The sequence below is a fragment of the Molossus molossus genome, unplaced genomic scaffold, assembly GCF_014108415.1.
Source record: "Molossus molossus isolate mMolMol1 unplaced genomic scaffold, mMolMol1.p scaffold_m16_p_13, whole genome shotgun sequence".
Taxonomy (NCBI): domain Eukaryota; kingdom Metazoa; phylum Chordata; class Mammalia; order Chiroptera; family Molossidae; genus Molossus; species Molossus molossus.
Genome location: NW_023425348.1, coordinates 13,974,491 through 13,998,422, shown reverse-complemented (window position 1 = coordinate 13,998,422; position 23,932 = coordinate 13,974,491). Strand labels below are relative to the sequence as shown.

At 37.4% G+C, this 23,932-nt stretch overlaps 1 protein-coding gene across 2 annotated transcripts in view; it reads left to right on the top strand.

Moving 5' to 3' along the window:
- Nucleotides 1-22,187, top strand: part of CWF19L2 (CWF19 like cell cycle control factor 2) — a 143,470-nt gene extending 121,283 nt beyond the window's left edge. The window contains exons 15-18 of one of the 2 annotated variants that reach the window (XM_036257910.1): nt 5,000-5,155; nt 6,956-7,036; nt 17,862-17,963; nt 21,641-22,187. In XM_036257910.1, the coding sequence (XP_036113803.1) occupies nt 5,000-5,155; nt 6,956-7,036; nt 17,862-17,963; nt 21,641-21,784 (483 nt within the window). In that variant the 3' untranslated portion in view covers nt 21,785-22,187. The remainder of the gene's footprint in view (nt 1-4,999; nt 5,156-6,955; nt 7,037-17,861; nt 17,964-21,640) is intronic. The other variant, XM_036257911.1, reaches the window with a different exon arrangement.
- Nucleotides 22,188-23,932: the final 1,745 nt, after the last annotated feature.

Here is a 23,932-nt window from a genome sequence, read left to right as displayed (position 1 = left end):
TGAAGCTCTTTATTTCCCCTTCAGTTTTGTATAATAACCTTTCTGGATAGAGTAGTCTTAGATTCAGACCCTTACCTTGTATTACTTTGTACACTTCATGCCACTCCCTTTTGGCCTGCAGTGTTTCTATTGAAAAAGCAGCTGACAGTCTAATGGGAGCTCCCTTGTAGTTAACTTTCTGTCTCTCTCTTGCTTCCTTTAAGATTCTTTCTTTGTCTTTAATGTTTGCCATTTTAATTATGATGTGTCTAGCTGTGGACCTTTTTGGGTTCATCTTGCTTGGGCCTCTCTATGTTTCCTGGACATGTGTGACTTTTTCCTTTGCTAAACTAGGGAGGTTTTCTGTCATTATTTCTTCAAATAGGTTCTCTATTCCTTTCTCCGATTCTTCTCCTTCTGGTACACCTACAATGTGGATGTTGTTACACTTTGTATTGTGCCAAAGCTCCATTAAACTTTCCTTTTGTTTTTTAATTTTTTTTTTCTATTTGCTGCCCAAATAGGCATTTTTTTCTACCTTGTCTTCTAACTCACTAATTCAGTTTTCAGCTTCTTCTAATCTATTGAATCCGTCTAAGTTATTTTTCATATCATCTATGTGGTTATTTTTGTCTTGATTTTCATTCATAGCTTCTACCTCTTCTTTTTAAGCTCATGTAGTTTCCGCTGGGCTCCCTATAATTCTCAATAAGTTGCTTGTAGTTCTCACCGAATTGTTTGAGTACCCTTAAAATAATTGCTTGAATTCTTTATCTCACAAATTGCTTTCTTCCATTTAATGTTGATTTTTTTCTGGTGATACCTCTTTGTCTTTAATTTGGGTGTTGTTTCTTTGTCTCCTCATTTTAGCTATCTGGTAGTTCTAGACCTGAGGAGGGATGTTGGGATGTGTAGGCAGGTCCATGTGTATCAAATAAGGCTGCTGTACCTTCCAGACTGTTCTGGCACATGGCGCCTCTTGCCTGCTGTGGGTCCTGGAGTATTGACTACTGGCGGCCAGTATTGGTCTGTCCTGCTAAGTACTGCTGTTGGATCGCATGGGCCCCACTGGAGCTGCAGTCGCCACTGGTGCCACAGGTTTCTGTGTCGCACAGGTCCCACTGAAGCCGCGGTCCCCACGGTGTCACAGGCAGCTATATTGCATGGGCCCAACTGGAGCCACGGGCTCCTCTGGTGCCTCAGGCTGCTATATCGCACAGACCCCACTGAAGCCAAGGTCCCTGACGGTACCACAGGCAGCTATATCGCGTGGGATCCACTGGAGCCCTGGGTCCCGCTGCTGGCAGCTGGGGAGTGCTGCTTCCTGGTGGGGCTTAGCTTCTGCTCAGCCTCCGCTGATGCTGTTGGGGATGGGTGTCAGCTGCCAATCTGTGCTGCTGCTGCCTAGGGATGGATTTCTGCTCCCAAGCCTCTGTTGTTGGGGTTATGTCTCGGCTCTGATCAGGCTGCTTCTGTGGGGAATAGAGTTGGGTTCCTAGCCGCTTGCAACTTCCACAGCAGGCACTTTGACAGTGCCACTACTGTGCACTGGTCTGTGTTGACACAGCAGGGTCCACTGGTCCAGTGGTGCAAGGTGCACTGGTGGGCTCAGTTCGCTGGGCCCTAGCCGCTCCTGCTGCCTCTTCCCAGAGAAGACCTGGGATCTTCCAAAATGGCGGGGCCTCCTGGCCACGCAGGGAGAAGCACCCTGACAAGCCGCTTACCGCAGTAGCTGGCTGCTCCCCATCCACAGCACAGGAACCTTCTGCCCTGTGTTTCTGCACTGCTCGAGGTTGCTCGTTCACACTCACATCCACTCACTCACACTGGCTCATTCTCTCACACATACACCCTTTCTCCGGTCCTGCCCACTGCCATCTTCTAAACATTAATTTCATATATGATAGTCTAGACAGTTCCTTAAGGCAGATCGCCTGTAAGCAGTAATTCAGGCATCCAGGCTCCTTTCCTGGTAAGGCTGTCTGTCCTGTGGTGAAGCACTTCTCTTTCAGCACCTGGGATGGAAGAGAATGAACATGAGAAGGCACACTGCTGAACTGCTTCAGTCCATAAGCAATACATACATTCATTTGTCAGAGCTAAATATGGCCCACCCAGGTCCCAGAGAGGCTGGGAAACTTAGTCTTCTTGTTTGCCTAGGATGAGGAAAATGAAAGAATTTAGATAACACCCATTTTTGGGGAAGCATTTTTTTTGCAGAAATCAGATTGGGGGCATGACAAGCATAAATTTTGAATGATTAATTTTGCTATAGAGAGACCTATACCAGTATTTTATATTTTATTATTTATCATAATTTAGCCTCAGAAGTGTGTGTATGTTGTACCTATTAATGTGATTTTTTCAAATGTAACATCTAAGTCAGAATTTTTAAAAGAGGAAATAATTATTTGTAATCGTATATAATGGTTTATCTAACAATCACCTATAATGAGATTATAGGTGAAAAGTCAGCAGTCCCTTACATTATTAGCCAAAACTTTGAATTCAACAACAAATTGAGTGTTTAAAATAAAGAGGCTATTTTCAACTTAATTATATTGCTGCAGTCAGAAATGAAAAATGAATCCCATATCTGTTGCTTATTAGGTACCTTTCTAATTCACCTCAAATTATAATTATTTGATTTCTCTCCCTCCCTCCCTCCATCCCTCCCTTCCTTCTTCCTCCTCCTCCTCTTTCTCCTTCTCCTTTTCCTTCCTTCCTTCCTTCCTTCCTTCCTTCCTTCCTTCCTTCCTTCCTTCCTTCCTTCCTTCCTTTTTCTTTCTTTTTCTTCTTTCTTCCTTTCCTTTCTAAGTTATAAATCAAACTGACAAATCTCAATATAAAGTGTTTCATTCTCCTATTTAGACAAATATATGGGATATACCCCCCAAAATGTATACAGGGTGTCTGTAAATTCTATTAATTTTGAAAATGAAATGTATTTTAATAAACATTGGCTTTATAATTATAAAAAGCTGTGTATACATTTTTTGGGGGGACACTCTATACTTGCATAACATTCTACAAGACCAAGTTTGATTTGTAATTCTCAGACACCTTGGGGCATGTGGTGCTGTGGGGAGAGTTGGCTTTTGGCTCCTGGTCTTCAGCCTGCTCCCCTTTCTTCTAATCTGCCTTCGTTGTATACTATAAGGGGTGTCCTGTGAATACATGATAACATTGTGTTAGCACTAAGCTCCTCTACAGACAACTCTCCCTCAGGTCTAGGAGTGTGAAACAAGTGAATAAATAAATAAGTAAAAATAATAAAAAACAGGGATTTTATAATAATGAACTATTTGGGGAAAGAAAACATTCTTTTCATCTTTAGTATATTTTCATATACTTGGTAGGACTAGATTATATGTGAAAATAGGGGATTATTCAATGTACAAGGTTACAATTGAAGGGTCAGCAGACGCATAAAGGAACAAGCAAATGAAGATACTATGAGCATAGGAAAAAATTTGAAGTAAATTTTGCTTGTCAGAATTTAAGGATGCCTACCCACTCAGAGTTCTACATGTTTTGGTTTGTGCATGTTTTTCTGTGATTTCACTGTTGTTCTATATATTTTACCACCTGAATTTGACTTTATCTCTTACTTTTCTTATTTTAGCTCATTAGAACCATTTTATTTATATATATAATACTGTGCAGCATGAGTTTCAGTTTTTAAAACATGTTGCTTAAATATGTGAAATTATCTAGTGGATTTAGAAAGTTGCTACAAAGTATTATTTCTGAGTTCAGATATAGTATTTTACAATTTTTTTTCCTTTTTTTTTTAGGTTATTTTTAAAGTTTTTATTAATTTATTTTTGTTACAGATGTTTCTCCTTTTTCCCCCATTGACACCCTCTTCCCGATTCTGCCCCCCTCCCTTCAATTCTGCACCTCTCTTCCCCTCGGCCCCAGCATTGTTGTCTGTTCATTGGTTACTTATATATGCATGTAAGTTGTTTGGTTTCTCTCTTCTCTTCCCTCCGTCCCCCTCTTCTGAGGTTTGTCAGTCTGTACTTCTGTCTCTGGGTCTATCTTGTCCATCAGCTTATTTTGTTCATTATATTCCACAAATAGGTGAGATCATGTGATATTTGTCTTTCTCTGATTGGCTTACTTTGCTTAGCATAATACTCTCCTGGTCCCTCCATGTCATCTCAAGAGATAAGAGATAATTTCTTTTTTACAGCTACATAGTATTCCATTGAGTATATGTACTACAGCTTTTTAAAAAATGCATCATGTTTATTTATTTTTCTTTATTGGTTTAGAGAGAGAGGAAGGGAGAAGGAGAGAGAGAGAGAAGCATCGATGAGAGAAAACGTTGATTGGCTGTCTGCTGCATGCTCCCCACTGGGGATTTGACCCACAACCTGGGCATGTGTCCTGACCAGGGATCAAACTGGTGACCTCTTGGTGCACAGGTCGACGCCCAACACTGAGTCACACTGACCGGCCGTGTATAGTACCACAGCTTTTTTATCATTCATCTATTGATGGATACTTGGGCTGATTCCAGATCTTAGCAATTGTAAATAGTGCTGCTGTGAACATAGGGGAACATATATTCTTTCTGATTGGTGTTTCCGGCTTCTTAGGATATATTCCTAAAAGTGGGACCACTGGGTCAAATGGTAGATAAATTTTTAATTTTTTGAGTAAACACCATATTGTTTTCCATAGTGGCTGCACCAGTCTTTTTTTAAAATACATGTTGTTTTATTGATTTTAGAGACAGAGAAAGGGATAGGGAGAAAGAGGAGAGAGAGAGAGAGAGAAACATTGATCAGCTGCTTCCTCCACATCCCCTACTAGGGATAAAGCCCACAACTCAGGCATTGCCCTAACTCAAACCAGCAACCTCTTGGTACATGGGACAATGCTCAACCAACTGAGCCACACTCGCCAGAGTTGTTTTTTATTTTAAAGGGATTCATTGTAATTTTTATGGCTTTCATATTTTGAATCTTCTCTAAGTGCTTTATTTACCTAACCATTTTTCTTTCTCCAGATGTTTAGAAAATCATTGGTAAAGATGTTTGAAGATAAAGGATTATACTGCATCTTTTTGGAAACTAATATGAACATGAAGAAACAGTATCATATGGTTTATGAATGCATTCCTCTCCCGAAGGAAGTGGCTGATATGGCTCCCATCTATTTTAAGGTATCTACAGTCTTTACATGCATACTTCTGTTTGCTACAGTGCTGTTTTATAATACACTTATCTTTATTCTTCTATTTTTCCTCCAGTATATTTGAATGAAATTTTACAGTATATAAAGAAATAAAGTAAATCATAAAAAACTTTGTGTAAATTTCTATAGAAAAAAATTTGGGATTGTGACCTTTAAAATTATGCTTTTTTATAAGTGTGAATATACTGTCAAATGGTAATTTAAAATTACTATTTCAGTTTCTCATTTTTCAAATGAAAAATAATTTTACTTTGATATGTCCAAGTCAAAATTATAGTCATAACTCTAGAAAACTTTTTGAAATTCATGAAAGCCATAGACAGTTACATACAAACAGTACAAATAGTAATTGCTGAAACAAGTTATTGCTGTAAGTTTTAGTATTTAATGCCTTATTATGCTCTTTGTAAAAAGAAACTAATATCTAACCTTGACATACATTTTTGAATATAGAGTAAATGACTATATTCATTTACTTAATTGTCATTATAATATTCAAGCAGCTTTACTAAATAGTCTGTGTCATGCTGACCTGAATACAGTATAGTTTATAGAATAATATAAATACATAAGTGTAGAACCACATATGAAATAGTAATATGCACAATGAAAAGAGGAGCTAATGTTTTGTGAGGTGCTTTTTTGGAAGATTTGCAAATGCAATGTTTAGACGCTATAGTTTAGGATGGTACAGTTTATTAATGTAAACTGTAAATTTCAGTAAAAAGGATTATAAAACTTAGTGAGGTGGTGAAAATCTACATTCTCTCTAGACATTTAAAAAAATATATGAATATTTGATTTGTAGAATTATGCTATTAAAGTATAGGAGGATAAGCCAGATAATCTCAAAATCCATGTCAATCCTATGTTAAAATAAATTACTGAGAAAGAGATTACTATACTGTTCTTTAGTCAGTTTGTTTTGTACTTCCTTAGTATAGTCTTGGGTGATTGTGACTGTAGACATTGAGATATAGGCCACACCATATAATCATTGTAGATGCATTTATTGGATTTGGCTTCAATTTTATATAGACTGTGCTACATTATAGTGCTGACACAAGCAACCCTTGCCTTTTAAATAGGGAACAGTAGTATATCTGATGTATTTAAATTATGCTTATTTGAGTGTAAATTTTATCATTAAAATTTGCTTCATTAATAGTGATGCTATACAAAATTTAGCTTATTTTATACTCATCACCCTAGCCTTTTTTTTCTATTAAACACTTTTTTACCATAAATATTAGTCATATATCTTAGCCTAGAAAGTCTCATAATGCTATTTCTAACCCCCCCCCTCCGCCCCGCACTTTTACTTCTTTGTTATATAGCCACAAATGGTTTAACTACTTGGTTGCTAGAAAGCATATAAATTATTCTTTTCATATTTGGAAGAGAAGCAATAAAACTAAGTATACTTGAGTAGATTTCTATGAAGGAATTTGTGAACTTTTATGTTCACAAATTATGTGCAATATTAAATTGCCTGATCTTATTAAGGATTGTTTTTGTCATAAAGTTTAGCTGAAGTTAACGTCAGTAGAAGAGTTAAGAATGAGAAAAATATATCTTGACTAAAGATAAGACTTTAAAAATATCAAGAAGTTCTCATTTTAAATAACAGAAATTAAAGCCTTTCCATTCAAAATAATGACTTACCTATGTAAATATCCTGTAATTAATTTATTGTATTAATATGACTTTAAGCTGTCTCACTGTATTTGCATATATATTATTTTTTCATTAACGACGACTTTCTTAGAAAGCCATAATGGAATCTGATGAGGAGTGGTCTATGAACAAGAAATTGATTGATCTTTCTTCCAAAGATATTAGAAAGTCTGTAAGTATCTTTTTTCCCCTAATATACGAAATTACCCTAGTTTTAAGGATCCTCATTAATTTCCACATCTTATTTGAGAAAGAGACCATTTGTCTGAGTGACCAAAAGTGAATTAACTGATTCCACAAATAAAGAAGAAATTCTTTTCATTCTGTCTGATCTGGCAAATGCATATTTGTTCAAATGTTTATCTGAGTGTTAGTTCCTCTCTTAGGCTTCTTAACCACAATGGAACAAGTGGTAAGAGAGGCATTCTTATCAATAGACTTATAGTGAGAGACATTTTCTTAGAGGCTCTATTTTGAATTTGGAACTCTTTTTTTGAGAGAGAAAAGGAGAGAGAGACAGACATCGATTTTGTTTTTCCACTTATTGATGAATTCTCTGGTTGACTCTTGTACATTCCCTGACTGGGCATGGAACCCACAACCTTGGCATATCACAATGATACTTCAACCAACTGAACTATCTGGCCAGGGCCAGGACTCATTTATTTATTTATTTTCTTATACAAAGGTTTCCTTCCTGTTACATCTCTTTGCAACAGTTGAGTTAGATTACAGGTTTATTATTCTTTTGTGGGGGTTTTTTTGTTCTTGTTTTTGTTTTTTTTACCATTTTTCATAGTTTAATATTGATTTAAAGATCAAGCTTTATTTATTTATTTTTATTTTGAGAATACATTTATTAAAGCTGGGGTCAGTGAAACAAGGAAAGGCATAGAAGAAACAAGAGAGAGCCTAGGTGGGGCTACTTTGGCTCACTGAAAAGTCAAAGAAAAGGGGGCCTTGGACACAGGTTCAGAGAATTTAGCCCAGCTGCCCATTGCTTCTATGGTTTCAAATCTCGTGGGGTCCCTTAGGTAAGGTTTAGGAAATGCATGCCTGTGGGGGAAAAAGGGGGGCAAGAGAAAGATACTGACATGCTTTTGGGAGGGGGAATGTGCCTAGGTCAACTTTCAGATACAAGGTTCATATACCTTGAGTACTTTTGTAATGATCTTTCTTCTTTCTAGAAATATAAATTAAATGGTATAGAGATAGAATTGTGAATTCTGTTTTGTTTTTCTATTAAAAAATTAATTTAGTCTGCAAATATTTACTTAGTGCCTCCTATTTACCCCAGGCACTATTTAGGTGCTTTTAGATACACAGTGGAACAAAACAGAGATAGATGATCCCTGACTTGATAGAGCTTATATTTTAGTGCAGGATTTGGCAATCTCCACCCTGTGTGCTAAATCCAATCCAATCTGCTGCCTGTTTGTATAAAGCAAAGTTTTATTGGAACACAGCTATACCAGTTGGTTTATGTATTATCTTTAGCAGGTTTCATGCTACAAGGACATAGTTGAGAGTTTCAACAGAAACTATGATCTACAAATCCCCCGAAATAGTTAATTTGAATTGCAACTTCTAGCTATAAGTTTTTTGTTTTTTTTTAAGTTTGCTGACCCCTGTTCTAGTAGTAAATGTCACTAGAATATTTTTCTCCCATTTCTTCTTTTGGGAAGCTAGACTCCTGATACATGTGACCGATAGGATTCTTTATAACATTAGTATGTCCTAGTCAAAAGATAAAGATTTCATGCATTATTGAAGATAGTCTTACTTCAGGGGTAAAATATTTTCTAAGATCCTTTTGTTCTTCCCATGCTAGTGAGTTGAGCTAGAACAAAACATAAAAACCTTCCTAAATGTCCTATGTAGTTATCTTATGAGCATATAGAAAAAGGTATATAATGTACATACATATTTTATGCCTGTTTTTCACTTCTCGTAATTTCCAGTGCCATTAAATATTTTTTAAGAACACAATTTTAATGGCAGTTGACAATATTTTGAAGTAGAAATTTTAAAAGAAATGTAATTTTCTTTGTTTGCTACACTGCATGTGCAGTTTTCTTACTGGTAAAACATCACCTACCTATTTATAAGTTTATTTTTTAAAACTAAGGTAAGTACTTAAGTACCCAGGGGGTTCTAATATTTTAACTTAACCAATATGGAAAATAAGAAACAGGTATAGATCCTTGATAGTTGCTTATTCATCTTTGAAGTATTTCAAATATAGCACTAATCACTTTTTCTGAGTTACCACATAGTGTTTTATCTGAGTCACAGCAGATGGGGAATGAGCCAGGTGATTTTTTGGAGTCCCTCTTAGCTTTAGGATTTAACAGTTATGTGGAATTATGAAGAGAACTTGAGTATAAGAATAATTCCAGTCAGCTGATGTGACTCAGAGGATTGAGTGTCATCCCATGGACTGAAAGGTTCCGGTTCCATTCCTGATCAGGGCACAAACCTGGGTTGTGGGCTTGATTCCCCAGTAGGGGGCTTGCAGGAGGCAGCCAATAGATAGATGTTTCTCTCTCATCGATATTTTGATCTCTTTCCCTTCCTCTCTTTCTCTAAAAAAAAAATAATTAAAAACATATTTCAAAAAAAGAATAATTCCAAAGCAGGTCACTTTCAGGTTAACAAGCTCTCCAGTGTCATTTTAAAATAATAAAAGCGTATTGAGCATGAAGTGAACAATCTTGAGTTATTTTAACATTTTTATTCAGAATAAAAAACTTTACTATATTTATTTTAAGAGCTCTCTGTTTTTGGCAGTATCATAAAGTATTTGACATGCCTTTGGGGGGGTGGGATGATTATTTTTTCATAGTAGATTCTTGATTTTTAGTAGAGATTCACATAATTGTAATTCATTCTGATTCTTTGTTGATTATTGTTTTTCTTTGCTGTGTGAATACAAGCTTTTTTTTAATGCCCATTATGTTTACTCTCTGTAGGTCTTTTAATATCTTTGCAGTGTAGTGTGAAGTTTATGGAAATATACAAGGGAAAGAGATCTGAATGTTCATTGCAGAGGAGTTGACATGATATTAAACAACTTGTGAAGAAAAGTGGTCATTTTTTTACAAGGCTATTTTGTTGAAATTTATATGAATTGTTTGTGAACTTTTAATTTTTTTTTTTTTTTTTTTTTTTTTTTTATCCTCACCCGAGGATATTTTTCCATTTTTTGTACAGATAGAGTGGGAGGGAGAGAGAGGAAGGGAGAGAGAGAGAGAAACATCGACGTGAAGGGACACATCGAGTGGCTGCCACCCGCACGACCAACCAGGGCCGGGGACAAACTGCAACCGAAGTACGTGCCCTTAGCGGGAACCAAACCCGGGTCTCTCCGGACCGCAGGCTGACGCTCTAACCGCTGAGCCAAACTGGCCAGGGCTTGTTTGTGAACTTTTAAATGTTGTGATATATAAGTTATTTTTGTGAAAAACAGCTAAGACATTTAGGGACTAATTTTATTTTAAACCAAGGAAAGTCAGTCTCAAGGAAAATTTGAATTTACCCAGAGACCTTCAAACTCAAGGACAATTATAAGAAGTCAGGAGTAACAGCTGGAATATTAAAAGGAGGAAATTCATATACTACTGTTTTTCTACCATAAATACACATTTTTTGCAATTATAGTAATTGTTAAAAACAGGTAACTCTTTCAGTACCTTTCAAGGGTGGTTCAGGTCCCAAATGAGTAAATACTGACTTTATGAGGGGATTAGAGAGGAGAGAGAGTGCTATTAATCGACTCACTTGAATAATTTCTAATGACAGAATTGGTGTTTGGAGGAAAAACTTGCATGGACAGAGATTTATTTAATTGATAAAACAGTAAATTATGGCCTTTTCCAATCAAGATAGAGTTAAAAAATACTTTCTGTGTTTGTGTGTGTGTAGAAAGGGGGGGGGGAGGGAAAAAAGTGGGGTGGAGATCAAGACCCTTCAACAACATAGATTTGAACTGTGTGGGTCAACTTATATGTCGAATTTTTTGTTGTTGTTAATCCTCACCCAAGGATATATTTTCTATTGATTTTTTTTTTTAGAGAGAGTAGAAGGGAAGGGGGAGGGGGGGAGAGAGAGAGAGAAGCATTGATGTGAGAGAGATTGGTTGCCTCCTGCATGAGCCCTGGCTAGGGGCCAGGGATCGAACCTGCAACCCAGGTACATGCCTTTGACCAGGAATCAAAACCCATGACCCTCTGATGCATGGGTTGATGCTTTAAGCACTGAGTCACGCCGGCCAGGGCTACATGGAAATTTTAAAATAAATAATTGTATTCTTTTTTATCTGTGCTTGGGAATCTGGATACAGATGGCCAACTGACTGTATGCATTGATCTACGCCATTTTATAATAAGAGATTTGAGCATTTTTGGATCTTAGTGTCCATGGGGGTCCTGAGCCAATCCCCCGTGGATACTGAGGAGGTAGTTAAGTTCTTCCAGGGTCAAAAGTTATGTGCTGGTTTTCAGCTGTGGGGGGTCAGTGCTCCTAATCCCTGCATTATTCAAGGGTCAACTGTAGTTAATCCTGTAGATATTCTGAAGTGAGGTTAATAAACTTAAGTATTGCTATGCCTATGTCACCAGTTAATAAAATATTATGTTTGCTTGGATTTAATTTATCTTTGATAAATAAATAGTAATAAAGTTTGAGGGATATTATAAGCATAGCTCCAAGTATATGGCTAGGCCCCTCTTCCTATTCACGTTGTGAGGAAAATAAAAGGAAGCTTATTTTTATTCTCTATTTAAATAGTTTAATGAAAATTATTCTGCTGTTATAACTTTAAAATGTACCTCTTTTCTGTTTTTCCCAAAGACAGGAAATTAATTGGTTTTGATGATAATTGTTGGATGTTATGAAGTGCTATCTGGCTGATAGGCTACGAAATGAAATGTGTTACTTTGAATGTTCGGTCATTACTTCAGTATCTCCAGATTAAAAATTCCTTGTTGACTTTTTTTTTTCTTTTGAATCAGTGTTTTGGGTTTCTTTTTTTTTTTTTTTTATATGAATTTTTATTTATTTTTTTGTTACAGATATTTTAACTTTTTACCCCATTGGCACCCCCCACCCCACCCCACCTCCACCCTGTCCCCGGCTTAGTTGTCCATGTCCATTGGTCATGCATACATGCATATAAGTTCTGTGGTTTATCTCTTCCCACCCCTCCACCCCCCATCCCCTCTTCTGAGGGATGTCAGTCTGTGCCCTACTTCCATGTGTCTGGGTCTACTGTATTCCTCAGACTGTTATGTTCATTATATTCTGTATATAAGTGAGATCATGTGGTATTTGTCTTTTTCTGCTTGGCTTCTTTCACTTAGGATAATACTTTCCAGGTCCCTCCATGTCGTCTCAAAGGATAAGAGATCTTTCTTTCTTACCGCTGCATAGTACTCCATTGTGTATATGTACCACAGCTTTTTTATCCATTCGTCTACTGGTGGACACTTGGGCTGTTTCCAGATCTTAGCTATTGTAAATAGTGCTGCTATGAACATGGGGGTACATATATTCTTCCTGATTGGTGTTTCAGGCTTCTTAGGGAAAATTCCCAGCAGTGGGATCACTGGGTCAAATGGAAGTTCAATTTTTAATTTTTTGAGGTAGCACCATATTGTTTTCCATAGTGGCTGCACCAGTCTGCATTCCCACCAGCAGTGTATTAGAGTCCCCTTTTCTACACACCCTCACCAACACTTGTTGTTTGATGATTTGTTGATGGCGGCCATTATGACAGGTGTGAGGTGATACCTCATTGTTGTTTTAATTTGCATCTCTCTGATGATTAGTGATGTTGAGCATTTCTTCATATGTCTCTTGGCCATTTGTACGTCCTGTTTGGAGAGGTGTCTATTCAGCTCCTCTGCCCATTTTTTAATTGGGTTCTTTGTCTTCCTTTTGTGGAGTTGTATGAGCACTCTATATATATTGGAAATTAACCCCTTATCTGATACATCATTGGCAATGATGTTCTCCCATACAGTGGGTTGCCTTTCCATTTTGATGATTGTTTCTTTTGTTGTGCAGAAGCTTTTTAGTTTGATGTAGTCCCATGTGTTCATTTTCTCCTTTATTTCTGTTGCCTTAGGTGATGTATCAGTGAAAATTCTGCTCCGTATGATGTCCGAAATTTTGATGCCTACATTTTCTTCTAGAATTTTTATGGATTCACGGGTCACATTTAAGTCTTTTATCCATTTTGAGTTTATTTTTGTGTAAGGTGTAAGTTGATGGTTTAGCTTCATTTTTTTGCATGTAGCTGTCCAATTTTCCCAACACCATTTATTAAAGAGGCTGTCTTTACTCCACTGTATGCTCTTGCCACCTTTGTCAAATATTAATTGAGCGTATTGCCTTGGGTCCATTTCTGGGTTTTCAGTTCTGTTCCACTGGTCTATATGCCTGTTCTTGTGCCAGTACCAGGCAGTTTTGGTTACAGTCGCTTTGTAGTATAACCTGATATCTGGTATTGTGATCCCCCCTACTTTGTTCTTCTTTTTCAAGATTGCTGTGGCTATTCGGGGTCTTTTTTGGTTCCATATGAACTTTTGAAGTATTTGTTATAGTTCTATGAAATATGTCGTTGGTATTTTGATGGGGATTGCATTGAATCTATAGATTGCTTTGGGTAGTATGGACATCTTAATGATGTTAATTCTTCCAATCCATGAACAGGGTATGTGCTTCCACTTTTTTATATCTTCCTCTGTTTCTTTTTTCAATGACCTGTAGTTTTCTGCAAATAGGTCCTTTACTTCTTTGGTTAAGTTTATTCCTAGGTATCGTAATTTTTTTGGAGCGATGGTAAATGGGATTGTTTTTTCAGTTTCTCTTTCTGTGAGTTCATCATTGATGTACAAGAATGCCGTCGATTTCTTGACGTTAATTTTGTATCCTGCTACTTTGCCAAATTCATTTATTAAGTCTAATAGATTTTTGATGGAGTCTTTAGGGTTTTCTATGTACAATATCATGTCATCTGCAAATAATGACAGTTTCACTTCCTCCTTTCCAATTTGAATCCCTTTTATTTTTTCTTCATGTCTGATTGCTGTGGCTAAGACTTCCAGTACAATGTTAAATAAGAGTGGCGAAAGTGGACATCTCTGTCTTGTTCCTGTTCTTAATGGAAATGTTTTAGTTTATGCCTATAGAGTATGATGTTGGCTGTTGGTCTTTTATATATGGCCATTATTATGTCGAGATATGATCCCTCTATTGCAACATTGCCGAGCATTTTTATCAGAAATGGATGCCGGATTTTGTCGAGGGCTTTTGGGGCATTTATTGATATGATCGTTTGGTTTTATTCTTCATTGTGTTTATGTGTTGTATCACGTTTATTGATTTGCAAATATTGTACCAGGCTTGCATCCCTGGGATGAATCCCACTTGGTCATGGTGAATAATTTTTTTGATGTATTTCTGGATCCGATTTGCTAATATTTTGTTCAGGATTTTGGCGTCTATGTTCATCAGGGATATTGGCCTGTAGTTTTCTTTCTTCGTAGTGTCTTTTTCTGGTTTTGGAATTAGAATTATGCTGGCCTCATAGAACCTGTTTGGAAGTCTTCCTTCTTCTTGAATTTTTTGAAATAGTTTGAGGAGAATGGGTGTTAGTTCTTTTTTGAATGTTCGTTAAAACTCCCCCGTGAAACCATCTGGGCCTGGGCTTTTGTTTGCTGGGAGAGTCTTGATTACCTCTTCAATTTCCTTAGTTGTTATTGGTCTGTTCAAGTTTTCTATCTCTTCCGGGAATAGTTTTGGGAGACTGTGTGTTTCTAGAAATTTGTCCATTTCGCTTAGGTTGTCGAATTTGTTGCCATATAGTTGTTCATAGTAGTTGTTAACGATCTTTTGTATTTCCGTGGTGTTGGTTGTTACTTCTCCTCTTTCATTTCTGATTTTGTGTATTTGGGTTCTCTCTCTTTGTTTCTTGGTGAGTCTAGCTAAGGGTCCATCAATCTTGTTTATCTTTTCGAAAAACCAGCTTCTTGTTTCATTGATCCTTTGAATTGTTTTTTTGGTCTCTGTGTCATTTATTTCTGCTCTGATCTTTACTATTTCCTTCCTTCTACTTGCTCTGGGGTTTTCTTTTTGTTTGCTTTCTAATTCTTTAAGTTGTGAGGTTAGACAGTCAATTAGAAATTTTTCTTGTTTTTTGAGGTAGGCCTGTAGTGCTATTAACTTCCCTCTCAGAACTGCCTTCGCTGCATCCCATAGATTTTGTGTTGTTGTGTGTTCATTTTCATTGGTTTCCAAGAAGTTTTTAATTTCTTCCTTGATCTCGTCGGTGACCCATTCATTGTTTAATAACATGCTATTTAGCCTCCATGTGTTGAAATGTCTTTGCATGTTCTTGTTGCAATTGATTTCTAGTTTCATGCCATTGTGATCTGAGAAGATGCTTGATATGATTTCAATCTTCTTGAACTTGTAGAGATTTAGTTTGTGTCCTATCATGTGGTCTATCTTTGAGAATGTCCCATGTGCACTTGAGAAGAATGTGTATTCTGTAGTTTTGGGGTCTAATTCTCTGTAGATATCTATTAAATCCATTTGGTCTAGTGCTTCTTTTAGAGTCTCTGTTTCCTTGCTAATTTTTTGCCTAGAGGATCTATCCAGTGCTGTCAACGGTGTGTTGAAGTCCCCTGCTATGATTGTATTGTTGTCGATTTCTCCTTGGAAGTCCTCCAGAAGATTTTTAATATATTTTGGTGCTCCTATATTGAGTGCATATATGTTTATCAAGGTTATATCTTCCTGTTGGATAGATCCTTTCAATATTATGTAGTGGCCCTCTTTGTCTCTCGTTATGGTCTTCATTTTGAAATCTATTTTATCAGATATGAGAATTGCTACCCCAGCTTTTTTTTGCTTGCTTTCCATTTGCTTGGAAAATTTTTTTCCATCCCTTCACTTTCAACCTATGTGAGTCTTTTGTTGAGAGGTGGGTCTCTTGTAAACAACATATAGATGAGTCATGCTTTCTTATCCAATCAGCTACTCTGTGTCTCTTTATGGGAGCATTCAATCCATTAACGCTTAAGGTGATTATTGATATGTACTTATTTATTGCCATTTTTGTTTAGTGTGGTTCTATTTTTCTTCCCATTTCTACTGCTAATTACAGCAGTCCTTTTAACATTTCTTGCAGTGCTGGTTTGGTGCTAATGTATTCCCTTAGCCTTTTTTTGTCTGGGAAGCTCTTTATTTGATCTTCTATTTTGAATGATAGCCTTGCTGGGTAGAGTAGTCTTGGATTCAGATTTTTGTTTTTCATGACTTTGATTACTTCATGCCATTCTCTTCTGGCCTGTAGTGTTTCTTGTGAGAAGTCAGATGAGAGCCTTATGGGGTTCCCTTTGTAGGTAACCTTTTGCTTCTCTCTTGCTGCTTTTAGGATTCTCTCTTTGTCTTTAATTTGTGGCATTTTAATTACTATGTGTCTTGGTGTGGGCCTGTTTGGGTTCTTCTTACTTGGGACTCTCTGTGCTTCTTGAACTTGAATGCCTTCTTCCTTCACCAAATTAGGGAAGTTTTCTCTCACTATTTTTTTTAATATATTCTCTATCCCTTGCTCATTTTCTTCTTCTTCGGGGACTCCTATGATGCGAATATTATTACGTTTCCAGGTGTCCCATAGTTCTCTTAAGCTGTCTTACTGTTTTTTAATAGTTTTTTCCTTTTGTTTTTCTGATTGGTTGATTTTTTCTACCCTGTCTTCTAATTCACTGATCCGGTCCTCAGCTTCCCCTACTCTGCTTTTTAAACCTTCCAATGTGTTTTTCATTTCTGATATGTCATTTTTTATCTCTTCTTGTTGGTTTTTAATTTCCAATTGGCTTATTTTCAGTGTCTCTATGTCCTTACTCATGCTGTTCAGCTTCCTCAAGATCATGGCTCTGAATTCTAGCTCTGTTAACATGCCTAATTGCTCCACATTGATCTCATCTTCGGTGGAGGTCTCTTGCTCTTTCATTTGGCTTCTGTTTCTGTGTTTCACCATTTTGGCTATCACTGTGGGCTTTGGAGCCTGTCAAGTTCTCCCTGTGGGTGGTGTTCTGCTGTTTGTGGCTCCCTCTCCTGTGTTTAGATGAGCGAGGGAGGACCCACGTTGAACACCACTGTCAAGTCTTACTTTCCTGGTTAAAGTTGCCAGCCCAGGAAAGGATCCTCTAGCTTTTTGCTTGGAGGCTAGCAGTCTAGGTTACTTGATGAGTTTTGGGTTGTCAGTTGATTGAAAAACTCCCTCTGGTGCTCAGCCAAGGGGCTTTCAGGAGGGTGGGGCAGATGGTGGTTGTTAGTGAGCCTCAATTAGCACTTCAATGGCCCACAGGGTGGGGTTGGATCTCTGAGGGAGGGGCTGCTGCCTCTCCTCAGAGCCCTGGGAAGGAGCAATATGCCCACAGTCCTGCGTGGCTGCACTCAGCCAAAGCTCCGAGCGCCCTCCAAACCCCGAGTGTCCCGACTCAGTTCCTTCCAGTCCAGACCTCCCTTCCTCTGCCGGAGACCAAGGTGAGTGGCTGTGGCTGTTTCAGCCTCTGTCCCGGCTCTGCGCTGTGGGGCCGCCTGGGTGTGTAACCCGAGGGCGCCGCTTACAGCTGAGGCCGCTCCCGAGCTGGAGCTGCCGACCGTGGGCTCCCAGCCCCCGTCTCGTGCCTTCGCAAGCCTACCGGGATGGAGTCAGTGTCCCTCGTTGTATGGTCCTCGCAAGCTGCTTTTCTGTTGGTTTTTCCCGTCGATTTGTCTGTGTTATAGTTGTAATTCCAGTTTGGTTCTGGGAGACGGTCTGTGTAGCTCCGTTCGCTCCGCCGCCATTTTTCGGTTCTCCTCCTTGTTTACTTTTTCTTGAGGGTTACTTAGTTACTGACATGCCAGAGAGTAAGACTTAATAGGGGTTAAGCATGACTTTCTGATTTTGTGTTATATTCATTGTGATTTATCTGTTTACTTAGGTGCCCAGAGGCTTACCTTACTTCTCTGTGGATTTTGGCCTCCAAGGAGGGTTTGCCCATGTCATTGAAGATCAACACAAATTCCCTCGTTACTTTGGAAAGGTATGCTCACAAATTTAATAAAACTCCAGTGTTTAGCCATTTGGTAGCATTTTCCTTTTGAAGGGAAGTCAGAACTTTGATCACAATATACAGTGAGATTGAATACTATTCCACACAATTTTTAGAGGGACAGCCTGGAAACTATTAATAAAATTACCCCAGGATATTTGTTACAGTTAGGAATGTCACTTTGGAACCAAAGATTTGTTGACAATGTCAGCAGTGACCTAGTGTTCTCCTGTGGCATCAACCAGCCTTGTGCTGAGAATGATAATTGCTAACATTTATTGAGGGCTTACACTGACAGGTGCTGTTCTGAGTGCTCATTTAATTCTTCCAATAACTCCATTATATAGATGTTGTTAGTACTTTCATTTTACAGATGAAGAAACTGAGCCGCAGAGAGGTTACATAACTTGCCCAACATTATTTGCTAATAAATGACAGAACCAGGGGTACATTGTTCATGATTGAACTAGAGAACAGATAGTCTCACCTCTTCATTTATAATTAAGTACCATATAGTTCAAGAATCATCGATGACTCATTTTATACCGGTTTCTGGGCAGATATTAGAGTGTAGATCTCTCGATGGCCAATGGGGTCTTTTCATTACTACAGATTACTTTTAGGGTATAGTCCTTACATGTGTCTACTGAGATTCTGGGCAGCATATAAGTTAGTGTCAGGGACTGGCATGAAATTAATATAGCCACTGAAGCAGTGTGAAGAAGTCCAGGCAACAACAGCTCTAGAAGCGACCTTTTTCTTTAGTGCAGCTTGGCCTTTCTGCTCAAGTGATCCTCTAATTAGAGGAGCGTTGGTGAGTTCCCAGGGGTCCTTGTGCTCCCTCCCCACTTTATCTCCTGTAAACAGTGAATAGGGACATGTCAGGGGCAATCCTAACTTCAGAGATTTGGATTAAAAACATTTTATGCTGCCATCCTTAAAGGATTAATCAGGGGCGCAAAACCATATGCATCTTTGAACTGTTGAAATGTATTACATAAACTTGTTTGAGAATTTTCAGAATATTTTTTTCCAGGCTTAACTAGAAAAAAAAAATTTGTTTTCATTGCTCTGAAAAATTCTATTGTTATTCAGTGACGACAGAATTTTGTCATTGAACATGACTGGATTTGTTTTAAAACTTAATTCTAGTGAAAATGAAGTAAATTATTTAATTTAATTTATTTTATTTTTTAGGGATTTTTTTATTGGTTTTTTTTTTAGACACACAGAGAGAGAGACATCAGTTTGTTGTTCCACTTATTTATACATTCATTGGTTGCTTCTTGTGTGTGCCCTGACCAAAGATTGTACACAACCTTCACGTATCTGGACGACACTTTAACCAACTGAACTACCTGACCAGGGCCTAATTATTATTTATTTCACTCGTGTAAATTTAATTAGGAGATTGCCCTCCCTCAAATATTATGCATATATTATGGTTTATGATACTCTTTTAATCTTAAAAGGAAAGTTTTCTCAATTAACATTGCATTATTGATCCATTTTTCCAAAACATTGCTTTTTAGGAAACAGCCTGTGATCCCAAGAATTCCCTTTAGACTGCTACCTCAGCAGTTGTTCAGAAAGCAAAAAGGGATGTTCTCCTTCCTTAACAAACTGCTTTCGTAACAGAACAAGAGTCAATCCTATATGGTGCACATAAGACAAAACTTGATGTTTTATAGAGACAATAGTAGGTCACTTTATAAGCTGGGCTTTCTTAAACAACATTGCTTACTTGGACTGGTGCCAAGAAACTCTTGCATTAAATCAGAATTTACCCTCTTTCTCCTGATGTCTTCTACAAACTATTGGCTTTGTATTTATCAGTCTCAATGAAAGAGATTCACTTTTCCATGAAACTTTTCCTGATTTAGTTAACAAATAAAATCTCCATTTTTTGAGTCTCTATATAGTCTACATTTACCTTACTCTGCTTTATAAGACAACCCTTTTGAATATGGTAGACCCATAAACATGGAAGTAGGGCACAGACTGACATCCCTCAGAAGAGGGGGTGGGAAGAGATAAACCACAGAACTTATATGCATGTGTGCATAACCAATGGACATGGACAACAAAGCCGGGGACAGGGCGGGGGGGGGGGGGGGTGTCAATGGGGTAAAAAAGGAGAAATATCTGTAACAAAAAAAATTTTTTTTAATTAAAAATAAAAAAAAGACAACCCTTTTTATAGTTGGGTTATAATTCTGGCTCCCACCACAAATGCACATTGTGTTATGCGCTCTCTGAAGACAGACAGCTGTCTGTTAGTTATTTTTGCATCCCCTACGGTATTTGGCACTTCCTTTACACAGTAGATCCCCTTGGTATATTGTTAAAATGAAGAATCTATGTCTTAGATTATGTCCAAGATCTTACCACACAGAGCTGGACTCAATGTACAGAACTTGACTCAGTCCGGTGTTTTCCTATATTGTCATCCTGTCCTCTTTCTAAGCATTGTAAGTCTGCCCCATATCTTTCGATACATGGATACACACAAGCATAAATTTGATTAATTTCTGTAGCTAATAGCATAAGAAGAGAATCATGAAGGAAATAATGTAGAATGAAGAGATAAAATCCATTCTTTTTAGGGATTGGGAATGTGATTTTTAAAATGAAGGTGCTGCCCGGCCGGTGTGGCTCAGTGGGTGAGCATCAACCTATGTACTAAGAGGTCACCGGTTCGATTCCTGGTCAGGACCCACATGCCCAAGTTGTGGGCCAAATCCCCAGTGGGGGGCATGCAGTAGGCGGCCAGTCGATGTTCTCTCTCATTGATGTTTCTATCTCTCCCTCTTCCTTCCTTTCTAAAATCAATAAAGAAAAAAATAAATATGAATTTTAAAAAAATAAAATAAAATAAAATGAAGGTGATTTAAAATTTTTAATTCTTGGCTTACATATATCAGTATTAAAATATGCTTTTTTTTTTTTTTATCCTCACCCGAGGACATTTTTCCATTTTTTGTTCAGGTAGAGTGGGAGGGAGAGAGAGGAACAGAGAGAGAGAGCGAAACATCGATGTGAAAGGAACACATCGAGTGGCTGACACCCGCACAACCGACCAGGGCCGGGGACAAACTGCAACCGAGGTATGCGCCCTTAGTGGGAACCGAACCCGGGTCTCCCAGGACCGCAGGCCGACGCTCTAACCACTGAGCCAAACCGGCCAGGGCTAAAATATGCTTTTGATTCCTGAAAAAAGATAATAGTAGAAAAAATTGGTTTATAAATATACTGGGTAGCAGAGAGAACATTAGCTTGAGATTCAACTCCATTTGAACAACAAAGTTAATAATTGTTAGATGTTGATTAAATTTTTTTCAAACCAGATAATAAGAATCAGATTAATTCACATTTATTTCCTTCTCCCCTTTGCCGCTGTCTGGTGGATGTGCTAAAAAGCAGCAAAATGGACAGATTGCTTGACAAGGAGACACAGCTAGGACTCCTAAGATTACAGGGTTTGCTTAGTTAGAACTAATTAAAAACAAGATTTTCAAAACTTGAAACTAATATTTATGTAAAATTTGAACATTTTTACAGAGAACTACTCAATGCTGTATTTAGTAGCGGAATAAGCAAATAGTTTCATTTCTGTTTTCAGTATTGATACATTTTTCTCATTCTGTATTTTTCTCATTCTTTTCAAGGAAATCATTGGTGGGATGCTGGATATAGAACCAAGACTTTGGAGGAAAGGGATCCGAGAAAGTTTTGAGGATCAGAGGAAAAAAGCTCTGCAGTTTGCTCAGTGGTGGAAACCATTTGACTTTACCAAAAGTAAAAAATGTTGAGTCATACCTTTCAGTTTTATTTCCATTGCATCTAACTAAACAGCTGACCCTCAGGTCATAGGGAAAGTCGTGCTCTTGGTCTCTGATCACTCTATCATTGGACTGTGTCGTCTCCTCACCCACCTGCTCCTGTGGACTTTACTGCAGTAATGGAGTATAGTCCACCCTCATTTATCATGATTAGTCAGTTCCAGACTTTACCATGATAAATGAATTTCCGCGAAGTAGGATTCTTTATTTATAAATCAAATATTTTCGCAGTTAGAGCATAGAAAACCTGCTGATGACCTTCTAAATACGTTTTTTGACATTATCAGAGCCCTCCAGATATGAAATAACACCCTTTAGGCACTTAGTTTCATTGTCAGAAGGCTTAGAAGCAGCAGCACATTTAGGAACCATCATGGGGCTTAGATAAAAGTTCTCAGAAATCGCAAACACAAGAGCAAAGATGCTTCCAATGCATAGCGATGTAGAAGCGTGTATAAGAGAAACAAACTTGCATGAGGCTGAGCCAATAAGTGGCCAGGATAGGAAGAGGATAGGATAGCCAATCAGTGAACAGAATGCTCTGATTGGCTTGGTTTCACCACACCCTATTTTTTGGAAAAAAGTTATTGCCCACACACAAGGAGTGGTCAAACAGTTGCACCCAGCATTGAAGGATCTGCTCGAATACATAGGCCTATAGTCCACACATACAGTAATTTTAATTGTAATTGTAATACAGGGGTATATAATTGACTCACACAACCGAGCATGCGCTGTATGATTTTCACTGTCTCTCGATCAACTTTTTAATGAATTTATTTGAAAAAACTGTGATAGAGTGAAGCCACAAAAGTCGAAGCGCGAAGTGGTGAGGGACGACTGTAAAGCCAGTTGTATTGGGTGACCTACTCATGTCCCTGCTCTGTACCTGCTTGGTATTCTAAAATATTCAGTGAATATATGGAAAGACTTTTCTGAAGGATTAGCCAAGAAGCATAGCAAATCATTGGTTCAGAAGGATATTGGTTAGCTTCAACGTTAAGTCTGTTGATTGACTTATTTTGCATTTTTAAAATAAAGAGTTGGCATATTCAATAATAATCGAAATCTCTTTTTATAGCATTTAATAGAAAAATTTCTTAATTTTCTATAAGTAGGTATACATCACTATTTTTATTGAAGGAAAAAGAATATTCCAAAAGTAATAAAGAATTAAATGAAGTATAATGTGTTCGTGATTTGTTTTTATTTCTAGATTTTTAAAATAGTGCCTTTGAGTTTTGGTGAGTTTTAAAGTAATTGTTCTAAGTAACACAATTTACAGTTATTTGGGATTAGTCTAAAAGTTAAAAATTTTAGCCAAATCATCATTTTTGCATAGTACTGATTACTACAAAATGTTAAGTAACAAGAGTATACTAAATGTCAGGAGCACATTCTGTTCTCCCTGACTTGATCTAAGGTTTTTCATTTTTCTTTGTTCTTATACTTGACTTCAAGAGAAAACCATATAGTTAACAAAATAATGGCCACGGTCTAAGAGTGCAACTTTTTTGATATGGAAGATATTTTCTGTGGTAACCCTTCTTGGAAGATGTTGAGTTTTTGGAGCTGAACTTTGACAACTTGTCATGAATGGTGAATACTTAGGATCACTGTGACACATATTGTAGATTTAACTCATAATTCTACATAGTTATTTTAATATTGACATCTTATTAGTATATTAAGAAAATGTTTGTTCTATCTATAGTTTTTAAATTTCACAATAAGTTGAAGTTTCATGGTTTCAGTTTCTCAATATTTAAGTATGTTTATCAAATAGGTGCTTGATACTGTTTTATTTATTGTTGTTTTCAAACTTTTGGCCTTACTGCAATGTCTGAGAGGAGTCTGTAACATTTATTTATTTTGTGTCAGCGATTTTCATGGCATTTTGTACCAGTTGTGCAAAAATAAAAACTACTTTCCCTACTTTAACTGATTTTATAGTTTAGTGGAAAAAGAGACATGTTCATAAATAATTACAGCACAGTATAAGTTCTAAAACAAGATGCGTGCCAAGTGTATGCAAGTACAATGCTGAAGGACTGTTTCATATCTCTGTCTTTGTTCTTGGCTGAGGACCTTGTCCTGTGTTACTGAGAAAATAGAACC